Source organism: Chenopodium album, chromosome 1 (genome assembly GCF_948465745.1).
Source record: "Chenopodium album chromosome 1, dcCheAlbu1.1, whole genome shotgun sequence".
NCBI classification, from domain to species: domain Eukaryota; kingdom Viridiplantae; phylum Streptophyta; class Magnoliopsida; order Caryophyllales; family Amaranthaceae; genus Chenopodium; species Chenopodium album.
The window spans coordinates 80,851,138-80,863,325 of record NC_137834.1 but is presented as its reverse complement, the minus strand read 5'-3'; the positions used below and the strand labels follow the sequence as shown (position 1 = coordinate 80,863,325).

Here is a 12,188-nt window from a genome sequence, read left to right as displayed (position 1 = left end):
GTCCGTGCCAAGATATTTGGTACGTCCGTGCCAACCTATAGACGGGTCGTTTCTTCATTTTCTCCCACTACAAGAAAAAGGGTAATTAGCGACGGCCAATGTAGTCGCAAAAATGGATTTGCGACGGATTTGCGACTACTTTGGTTCGTTGCCAAAGACCTCGTCGCAAATCCATTTTTGCGACTAATTTTTGGACAGTCGCAAATTTAGCGACGGATTTGCAACGCCTTTGCAACTACCATTTAGCGACTAACTTTCAAATTTTAGCAACTAAATTATTGTCCATCGTAAAATATTTGCGACGGATTAGCAACTACTTAGACAAATGTTTTAGGACTACTTTTGCGACGGATTAGTGACTACAAGACCAAACTTTTGCGACTACGAGACTAAACTTTTGCGACTACAGAGACTAGTTTAATTGCGACGGATTTGCGACTATTGAGACTAATGTTTTTTGCGACGGATTAGCAACTACATACGAGACCAAATTTTTGCGACTACAAAACTAATTATTTGTGACAGATTAGCGACTACTGAGACTAATGATTTTGCAACTAACCAATTAGTCTCTAAACCAAATTTGCAGTCGCTAAATATTTGCGACTAACTATCAATATTTGAGACCATAATTAAGCGACAACCAATATTAATCACAAAGCAAAAAAGGTACCCACGCATAAATTCAAATAACCAAAATGTTAATTTTATTCAAATATCCAAAATATCAATCAATTTTGTATCAATGTATTAAAAAACAATATTTAACTTATAAGACTAATTGTTCCAAAAGTCACCTCCCATATAAAAAAAAAGCTACTTCAAACAAGAATTAATGACAATGTAAAAGACCAGTTGTTCATAAAATTACCACCAAGAAAATAAAAATCACTTAGTTGTATCACGAGAGCGGGTGACTGCAGGCGTAGGAGGCTTATAAGGACGGTAAACTTGTTTTACAAGTGATGCCATTTCCTGCAATGTTTTTTGCATAGCTAATTTTTCCTTCTTCCATGTAGCTTTTTCGATCTCATGATTTTCGACGAATTCCTTAGCACATTTTAAGCTCTCTGCCGCTATTTTTTGGCTTTCTTCTACCTTGTTATGGTTTTCTTCCGCCATCTTCTTTAGTTCTTCAACTTGAGAACTTAATTGAGAAATCATGGAAGGAGTGGAAGATGATGCAGTAGATTGAGAAGTAGGATCACTCTTGTAATACATTTGTGAAGCACTCCCTAAACCGTAGACTTTTCCTTTCTTTTGCCCACCTACAACCTCCAAGTAGACTTTGTAGGGGTTTATCTCAATTCCTTTGTTCTTATATTCCTCAAGTTTTTCCATATATTCTCCCTGCATTAAGATATGTATTAGTAACTATGATCTCAAATGTTAAAACATTAATAAACTAAATACATTTTTAAAAAAAAAACAACTATAATAAAAATACAAGCAATGACTCGGGACATCGTCCGGGATAAAAATTTGTTTGGACTTCTAAAACACAATTTAATTTAATTGCTTTAGAGCAGCTAATAGAGTATTACCCATCAATGATGCAAGAACATGAATACAAGTACAGTCAGAGTTACCTCTTAATAGATGTTCCAGATTACAAAGGTACAACTATTGGGAACAGTGGATCATGGGTATTTTTATTATAGTTGTTTTTTTTTTAAATAAAAAAGGTAACACTTATAGCAAAATAATTTATGTAAGCAGTTATTAGTAAAAATTTCGGCAGAGTCTCCTTTGTAAATTGAAGAATCCCCTCCTATAGGGTACGGCTTCAAAATAAACCTGTCTCAATTCACATTGTGCCATACCACATTAATCATATGATTAATGCCGGCAAATCATTATTATCCTCCAACTCAATCACACAAACAAATAAACAATCTATAATATCTCCAAACATTAACTACCACATTTTTTTTTTTTTTTTTTTTTTTGTAATCTTAGCAAAATATAGAAGTATACTCATACCATGACTTTTTGAGACTTGTCACCCATCAATTCAACTTCATCATTGCCCACACAAACAGAATGAGTGCTCTCATATACTTCAGCAGCAGTTGGTAAAATTCCATCCTTTTTCTTTGCCTTGTATTAGAAGAAGTTGTTAGCACTAAAAAAAATACAACAAAAAATAGGGGACATAGACTACAGAGCAATTGTAATAAAGACTAGTTATTGTCATCTCTTAGTGGCTAAAAATTTTCTACTTGCTTCAATCTTATATAAAATCACAAGTTAGCTGCTAAAATCATACACTTACCATTTTTTTAACCACTTGAGGAGTAGATACGCTACCTTGGATGGCCAGGGTCAAACTTCTCTAATGTTTGGCCAGATAACCGATTATCTCTTGCTTGGTTAGAACGTTTCAGAAAATCAGGATGCTTACGCTTATTTATGAATTCAGCTCGAACAGTGTCAGTCATGAAACAAACTTCCTTATGGAGAGGCATTTTGTAAACTTGGTTCAATGTGCCCCTAAGTCGGTCCCCAGCTTTTTTGTCAAATTCTCTCCTAGCCTTAGCATCGAACTCAGTTCTCCAAGTATATGTACGCTGCACATAATTAACATGTAAAGCTTATAATTTTAACTCAAAATAGCATATTATACATATATAATTTTATTTCTAATTTATAAACAAGATTTTGATGGGAGAGTTTAAGCTTATGGAGAGTTTAAGATTTTGATACAAAAACAGTCTATAACAAAAGAAGACACTTCTACATATATAAACAAGCAGCAAAGAGCCAGCATACAACTTCCTGTATCCAGTAAGCTACAACATCTTTATATAGACTCATGCATGCCAGACATGCTCATTAGTAACAACGTAGATGTAGTTAGGCACCTAAATTATTTCTGTTCCCTTGGAAAGGAAACTGGAAAAGCACTGTAAAATACTGATTAGAAAACCACTTGATGGGAAACAAATATAGTGCCCATCATACCATAACAATACAAACTAAAATGGGAAGATAAACTTTTGAAATTGATCAAACTTATTACTAAGTTGTGAGGGCTAAGCAGCTTGCAAAAGCATTGTTCTTAGGATTTCTATCTAACTTCTAAGAGAATCTGGTTCAACAGCATAAGCAACCTCATTATACAAGAGTTTCAAATCATTACCTCAAGCTACCAGTAAACCCTTAGCTAGCAGTAACAAACATGGGGTTTTAATGTGAGCAACAAGGAAATTACAGCAAATATTAGCTCACGATGGTTGCATTGGTGTAAGGAAAGCAGGGTGCAGAAAGGGACCGTTAACTAAAGCTTATCCAATGCAACTAATTAACGAAACCCAGAAATCAACGCCGTGAAGACAGCATTGTCATCAAACCTGGTTGCAACTCAATTGTAAGCTACCCTTAAGAAACTAAATCCCAAGATTTGAAACGGTTGTATTTTTTCCTTTTCTACGGTACACTAAAATGGCTATGCTTCTCAGACTTCTAGCCTAGTTTCCAAACACACAGGTTTCAAGCTGCCCAGTCTTCTGCACAAGTTCAGGCATATTTAATATTTGGCCCTATACCTTCTGAGCTTAGCACCCTCAAAAAGTTGGATCTCTTGTTGCTACAACATAACAATTTCACATTCTCTATCCCTGAATCATTGTCCCAGCTGAAATCACTAAGCATTCTCGATTTATCTAATAACCAGCTGACAGGAAACATTCCTGAGAACCTATCTAAACTACTTCCCAGCACTATCAATTTATCATATAATCATCTTTCTGGTCCTATTCCGCTCTCACTAATGACAGGAAGCTTGGGAGAAAGCTTCTCAGGTAATCCAAGGCTTTGTGTTGAATCACATACAGATCCATCGTATAAAAACTTTTCAATCTGTCAAACTCATGAGCAGAAGCGATCAATTTGGTTATGGATCACAGTGGCCTCAGCTATAGGTCTTTCACTAGTTGCAGTTGCACTGTTCTTAAAACGATGCTTAAGAAAAAAAGAAATAGATACTAAGCCATAGTTAGGTTTGAATTCATCTTGCAACTCAAGTGCTGTAAAAATCTATATACAAGCATGTTTTTTTTTTCCCTTTTCTATTTTAGTGGTAACTTCCATATATTAAACAAGCATTAGCATTTAAAAATACTTGCTAGAATAAAGGTTTACAATCAGCCTCAAAGGGTGTCAGTAACATTGAATGATTATTGGAGAGCATAAAGTTAATCCAGAAAGATGAAACATACAAACGGGAGAACCATGTGTAAAGAACTCAATCTCCACAACAAATTCGCTCCATTTCGAAATGAATATGATAGACATCACACTAAAACTAAACATGCTATACATTTGTGATGAATAAGCTGAAATCACGATAGGAGCAATTTAATTTCAAATACAATGCAAAATTATTAGAAGTCATGAGCATCAATGAACGGTTAATAATAACAATACCTACTTAGAGGATCCTGGTTTACATGATTTGTTTAAATTTCAAATCAATTAAATCCATGAGCAATATGAATTGATTGTTAAAGATGCTTACAAATAAGTAATAACTTTTGGTCAAATTCTTAGTGGAAAACACCACTTTGTAAGCCAACATTACTACTAGTGGCATTAACAACTACTAGCATGATTTAGTTAGTGGGTTACAAGCATACATGCAGAAAAAACTGAACTCACCTGAAGCTACAACAGATTAATATTAGTATGAAAATGAAAATTTGAAGCGTTTGCTTGCATGACAATTAGTTTGAAACAAAAGCCAGAAGAAAGTAACTAGGAAAAGTTTTCTCTTTGGCTAAAACATATTTTGTTGAGTTACCCACTACTCGATCTATTCTTTCTCACCTGTTTTCACAATTTATCATAAACTTAGAATAGGAAGACGAATGAGGACCATTAATTATGAGTAAATTCAAGTCAGATTCATATACAATTACATAGAAAACTAAAGCAAAGGACCATGAACACAAATTACAAATTGTATGATTTATAGCCTTGCATACAAAGATTTTCAGCATGACTTATCACTTATCAGTCACACACAACAGATTTAGCAATGAAATACCCACCATAATTCGCAGACCAATTACAAAATTTCATCCAACAAATTCATATTTACAAAAGAATTAGCAGCAGGGCCAATATTCAGATTGTTAAGGGTTTGGTTATTGTTGACAAAAATCAAAATATATTCCCAAATTCCCAAATAAAATTGGGAAAATTGCAAAAAAACAGTTTCTATTTCACTTTATTTTATTCCTAATTTATTTATTTTGTTATTTATTTGATTTTATTTACTTGTGTAGTTTTATTTAATTTTTATTAGTTTAGTGTTATTTCTCTTTTTCTATTTCACTTTATTTTATTCCTAATTTATTTATTTCATTTTTATTTGTCTTGATTTCTCCTCGGTTTTGTGTTTAGGGTCCCGGGTTTCATGTCAAGTGAGTTTGGAGATCGGGGACGAGTGAAAGTGTGTGCAATTCTTTACTTTGATGGCTGCTGCCCACCTCTTATCCATCACCCCACCTTCTTAACCTCCACCACACCAATTCCCCTGCTCCCTCTCGCACACAGCAGCCCACCAAAACCTTGCTGCAACTACCAACCACATCAGCCCACCAAAACCAATCAACATCCCCTGCTCCCTCTCCTTCACTCACGCATCAAGCCATCAACCACCACGCATTCCAGCCTTACCACCACCAACACCACACACACCAGCACCAACCACCGCCAAAACCGCCAGCATCTTTTAAAACTAATTAGCCACGCACTTCTCAGCCCACCAATTTCATCCATCATCCACCAGAGCAACCCCAACTGCTACAGCAACAGCAGCCGCACCACCACAGCCCAAACCAGCCACACAATCACACCTCAATTCTACCACCATCACCCAATTGCAGCCGCACCACCACCTTCACACGCAGCCGCAACAACAACCCAATTATCCCCTGCTCCAATTCACCTCGCAACAGCCCCTGCTCACCCTCACCAACACCAGCAGCCACCCAAACCAAACTAAAATCACCACAGCAGCCCCTCACCAACACCACCGTCAACAACCAGCAACAATTAAGCAATTCGGCCCCTCAATTAAGCAAAATTTACTCACAATTTGCATAATCATTAACCAAATTTCACGAAATAAGGTTAGTCCAATTGCGCAAAAAACCAGCCACACATGATTCAATTATTCGTTACCAAGAAAAACTAAAGTAGCTCGATTGAAATTTCAGAAAAGGATCCAAATAAGCCTTAATTAAGCACACATAATTGAACCCAATCTCGACAAAACGGAATTCTACCACCACGATTTCACTAATCAAAAGCACGAGTAAAAACCTAATATATCAAAAGCAAAATTAAGCTTATGAATTAGAAAACAAACCTTAAATTGATGATCAGTGGAGAACGTAAATTGCACTGCAATAGAGATTCAGCGCACGAAAATAGCTATAAATTTGATATTTTTTTATGAAGAGCAGTAAAGAGAAGAGTATGTAAAGAGAAATAGGGATGAACTGCACTACAACAAGGAGTTATAGTTCTTTTTTTTTTTTTTTGCGGCAACAACTTTATTATACTAAGGGTTTTCTTTAATTCTTTCTTAATAAATTAAAAAAAAAAAAAAAAAAAGTAGCGACAACCGTGTTAGTTGCAATAGTAGTGCAATTTTTAGAAAAAAAAATGATTTCAAAATTATTAACACTGGCAACTACAATTTAGTCGCAAATTATTATAAGAGTGTCGTAAATTAGCGACTGCATAGCAACTATTATAAAATCGGTTGCAATTTTTTGCGACTACTCGTCTATTTCAGCTGCAAAAATACTTTTAGCGACTGATTATTATGGTAGTCACAAAAATCAGTCGCTAATTAGTGACCGCATAGCAACTACTGCAAAATCGGTTGCAAAATTTGCAACTACTCGTCTTTTTCAGTCGCAAAAATATTTTTTGCGACTAATTATTATGGTAGTCGCAAAAATCAGTTGCTAATTTCCCTTTTTCTTGTAGTGTTCGCTCTTTTATTTGGGGGTTATATAATATCCCTTTGGCTTCATTTGTAGGGGATTGGATTCCTTTGAAGGGGATTAGAGATCTTCGATCTTCTCCCTTAGTCTTCTTAGGCCCTTTCTCTTAATTAACAATTAGATCTTTAATTAATTAGTTATTTTATCTTAGAATCTCTCAAAATCAAGCATTGTAGAAGATAATTTCAAGCTTTATTCTCTAAATTTCAACATCTCTCCTTAACTTTGAAGCTTCAAGTAGTAATATCTTACTCTCGATCTTCTCTTCTTAATTTTCCGTTTTTATATGGTTTTGTGAATCTTAATTTTCTCTTAATCCATGTTAATTGCTATTGCATGTTCAATGTTAGATTGTTACTCTCATCCATGATTTGTGAGTAGTTACTTAGCTAGGGGTTAGATGAAAACCCAACTAAGCCATGGGTTGATTAAATTGGATTTATTTATGTTGTTCTACTTTGGGTTGATAGTTGTTTGTGCTTGAATTGATTGTTGCATGTGTATTTTGGTGGCCACTTTATGCTCATGTGTTCATTCCCTTACTCATATTGAAAGATGGGGTTTGGTAGTGAGTCCCTTCTTGTGCAATTAGATTATGCCTCTTTCATGACTATGGATGCTTTGTTTTAATGAATAGGATGCTTTAGTGTGGTTATTTCGGTGAGAAATCCCAATTATTTATGCCTTGAGCTTTCTCGGACCGAACGAAAAATAAATTCGAGTTAGTGATTCCCCTTAGTCCTTGTGGAAGAATGACCCTTACTTACCATTATGCTTAGGTTAGTGGTTAGTTAGGTAGTTTGACTCTAGGGTGTTTGCCCAACAACCAATTCAAATATCCCTCCCGTCAACATACATGTAAAATAATGGATTTTTTTGTGAAAAACTACCTTTTAAACTCTAGATTTTGCGAAAAACTACTCTAAAAATAAAATGTTGTAATTAACTGCCTTATAAAGTATTAATTATTGTAATTGACTACCTTCCACCGGAATGAAACATTTGACTTTTATTTCCCGAAGTTGATCATGTCATGTGAGAATCACGTGACCCTTTAATGTCTTAATTCCCTTATTTTCACCAAATTTTTCCGCTTTACACCAATTCAGCCCATATAATTATTAAAGGGGTTGCAAATAAACAATATAAAATATGATTATTCATATTGTTAAGGAAAATAGTTGGTATATAAAGCAGGAAAATTTTGGGGAAACGGCGAAATAAGTCATTAAAGGGTCATGTGACCCTCACGTGTCATGGTCCACACTGAAAAATAAAAGTCAAATGTGTTATTTCGGTGGGAGAGTCAATTACAACATTTTATACTTTATAAGGTAGTTAGTTACAAAATTTTGTTTTTAGTGTAGTTTTTTGCAAAATTCAAAATTTAAAAGGTAGTTTTTCACAAAAAAAATCCTTAAATAATTAACCATATTGACTACAAAAAGATGATTTCCATACTTTTATCCCACACACACCGATAGTAACGTAATATATTATTCAAAAAATTATTCTTTATGGAATAAAAACATTGGACATTCACTTAGAGTACAAAAATAAGTATATTTAAGGAGCAAAAATCAGCCAAAAAAATATAATTTGATAAACATTTCACTTACAGTAGATCAACACTTTACCAATACTTTGATGGCTTAAAAACTAAAAATTTTATGAAAACAAAAAATTTAATGAAAACTAAATCAAAGAGCGAGCTTAAGGAAGATCAATATGTTTTATGTGGTAAACGGGTAGCTTTGAAAAACACTACAGTTAGGAGAGTATGGCAGTAGTAGCCCATTAGCAGTACATCTAAAATTAAATTGTTCATAGATCAAATCTTAAAGACTACTCATAAAAAGGATTTGCAACCAAGTTCCACAGGCCACAGCACATCACTTCCGATCCTCACGTGGGTCCCTGGAATAAACTCCCTACATGCAGGGCCGTTTTTGAGATTTTGGGGGCTCATGGGCAAAAGAATAAATCGGGGTCCTATTATATTTAGAATTTTTTTTGGTTAATATAGAAGAGGTATTTTTTTTCTATATATGTACTTTAATATGAACCGATTATCATTCTTATAAAATATATATATATATATATATATATATATATTGAACAAATAATCTAGTTTTGACTACAGTTAAAAAAAACACTTATAATAAATTAAATTCAACGTAAAAAAAAATAATAAAATAAAATAAAATCTATACGAAATATACTACAACTATATGATTTGTAAAAAATATGAAACATTATGATTGATTCTCTCTTATGAATAAAATTTATCATTTTTCACTAACAAAATAAATATGTTGCATGACAAGATGGAAAATGTAAAAAAAGCTTAACCAAGAAAACTATACCGTGTTAGTTCACTCATTACTTGTTCAATCATTCTATCAATTTTGGAAGAAAAATACTTAATCTAAATCTATATATAATTTTTTTTAGGAACATAACAACACATATTTTATCATAATAACATTAATAACAAGAATTTAGGCTATAGTGGTTTACATATATACTACACATATAGTAAATTTATTTATAAAACAAAAAGGGGGAAAAAAAAAAAAGAGAATTGGAGCTCTTAGAGTATTCGAACTGATGATTTAGTAGTACAACAAATACTCACAAACTTATCCTTACCACCAAGCTAGAAAGATACTGATGTTGATAAAAGCATCTCTAAACTATATATATTTGTACTCTTAGACTTAAAGTTGGAAATGAGGCCCTTTCTATCTGTGGGCCCTGGGTGGGTGCCCCGGCTGCCCTGGGTCAGCGACGGGCCTGCTTGCATGCTGCAAGCATTAAAAATGTTAAAGTTTTTAACTCTGTTCTTTTAAGTACGTACCAAGAATGCTATTAACAGCAGTCGTGGAATCAATTATTATGGTAACATCCTCCCAAGGTTTCAATTAAACAAAGGCACTACTATGTTCGACTACGATAAGAGATTAAATCTATACCGTTGATATTTATTTAGCTAATCCTAGCCATCCATTATTCCAGCACCTATGCTACACACTTACACAGTCATCAAGAGCTTGTTTGGTTGCTAAATAATTATTTTTACACCCATGGAATTTATTTATACTAAAATAAAAATAGCAATTTTCAAAATATATCATCTTCAAGTTTAAATAACCTTCATAATGAAACCTAGTCGTCCGTAGTCGACATTTACACTATAAGCTTTGTGCAGGATATTCAGCAAAGTTAGCATCTTCCATGGTTGATTTCGTAATGAAACCTCATTTCCACTCTTGAGAAAAATTGTAATAGATGCCAACAATACCCACTCCTAATTTTGACACGTGTTATGATATAATTTGTTCATTTTAATTAATAATTTATTTTAATTATTAAAAATATATATGTTCATTTTAATCATTTATTTTAATTACTCATGTAGCAAGTATTGTTCCACGTCAAGTAATATTGATGTTTAGAATAGTCTAAAATGGCATTTAAGTTCTTGACAGCTATTATAAATCTATAGGGTAAGATCAATTGATTGTAATCTTAACTTGATTGTTTCCATCATTTTTTTTTTTACAGAAACTTGATTGTTTCCATCCTTGATCCTATGGTATTTTCATTAAATATAAAAATAAATTACGAGTACAATTAAAATTTTCTTTGATGCACCAACATGCATGCAATGTCCAAAATGGGCCAAAACCTTAATGGAACATTTAATTTTCCGGCTTGCAAATCAAGAATCAATATAACATGCTGCTCAATGCCAAACTCTGGTAGTCAATTTTTGATCCCGGAAAATTGAGTAAGGTTTCTAACTCATAACCTTAAATTGCTAAGGTCATTATTGCCACCTTTTATTTAAATATTCATTATGTAGAATGAATCACATAAAAATTTCCTATAAAGTTTTACAATTTACATTATTATTATTTGTAGTTTGGTATAATAAATTTCTGAGAATAAATTAATACTCATGTAGCAAGTATTATTGTTTCATGTCAAGTAATAGTGATGTATAGTATAGAATAGTCTAAATTGCCATTTAAGTTCATGTCTACGATAAGATCAATTCTCTTCCACCAAAATTATTTCTTTTAAAAAAAGAATAATAGAAAATAAAAGCTGGCAATTAGATAGATAGTAATCGATCTCAACTTGATTATTGTTTCCATCGTTGATCCTATGATACTTTCATTTAAGAAAACGAAATTAATTAATAAACGAAATTGATGTTGATCCATCCTAGCCATAAGAAAATTCAACATAATACTTAGAAAATAATAATATCTTCCATGCACGAAATGTCCAAAATGACCCTTATCATAACTCAATAAATACCGTTCATTCTTAACAAAACTAATCACACAAAAAAATATTACAACAATAACAAAAGAGTTCAAAAAAAAATGATGAAGAGCTTTGTTATCATGATGGTGATGATGTCCCTAATGGTGGGCACATCAATGGCGAGCGGCGAATGCAACATGTATGGCAGATGCCCTGCAGGCTATTGCTGCAGCAAGTATGGGTACTGTGGTCTTGGACCCGCTTACTGCGGCGATGCCGAGATGCAGGTTGCCCACCCATCTGCTAATGCTACTGATCTTCCCCAAGCTCGGAAGGTTCGCGCTGCCCCTGTTGTTGGAGTTAAAACTCCTTGATGCTCCAACTTATTCAAAAATGGCCTGATAATTAATTATGTAATCTCGTTCTGCTTAATTATCCACTATAAATGAATAAGCTCCAATCCTATAGGAGTTTTATTTTATAAATGTTAATTGTGGCTAAAAAGTGTTCGTAATCAAATGAATGAACGTTATTCGTTATTCCTTTTTCTATATATCGTCTCACGAATTGCCAATCTAATCTCTTATCCTTTTTTTTTTTTTTTTTAGTTCTCTTAATCTCTGATAAAGTTAAATGTAGAAGCGTAGAGCTACATATGATTAAATAATAACCATACATAGTACGTTCTATGCCCTGATTTACTAACTATATTGTACTTAAAAAAAAAAAAAACTTTTGGACTAACTATTTTGATTTAGGAAAAAATTAGAAATAATAATCCCAACTTTCATGAAGTTTGTTAGAATATTCCCAACTTTGGATTATTTTGAAATAATTCAAACTTTTGGGGTTACTCTTCTTTCCAATCCCAAAAACCGGTAAACCGAT

At 33.4% G+C, this 12,188-nt stretch overlaps 1 protein-coding gene across 1 annotated transcript; it reads right to left on the bottom strand.

Moving 5' to 3' along the window:
* Positions 1 to 684: 684 nt before the first annotated feature.
* Positions 685 to 6,530, bottom strand: LOC145558429 (uncharacterized). Its single transcript, XM_081619676.1, has 4 exons — positions 6,377 to 6,530; positions 2,276 to 2,570; positions 1,984 to 2,100; positions 685 to 1,350 (listed from the first exon to the last, which is right to left on the bottom strand). The coding sequence occupies exons 2-4, from the start codon at positions 2,276 to 2,278 to the stop codon at positions 889 to 891; spliced, it is 582 nt and encodes a 193-aa protein (XP_081475802.1). The 5' UTR covers positions 2,279 to 2,570; positions 6,377 to 6,530; the 3' UTR covers positions 685 to 888.
* Between the last annotated feature and the right edge of the window lie 5,658 nt (positions 6,531 to 12,188).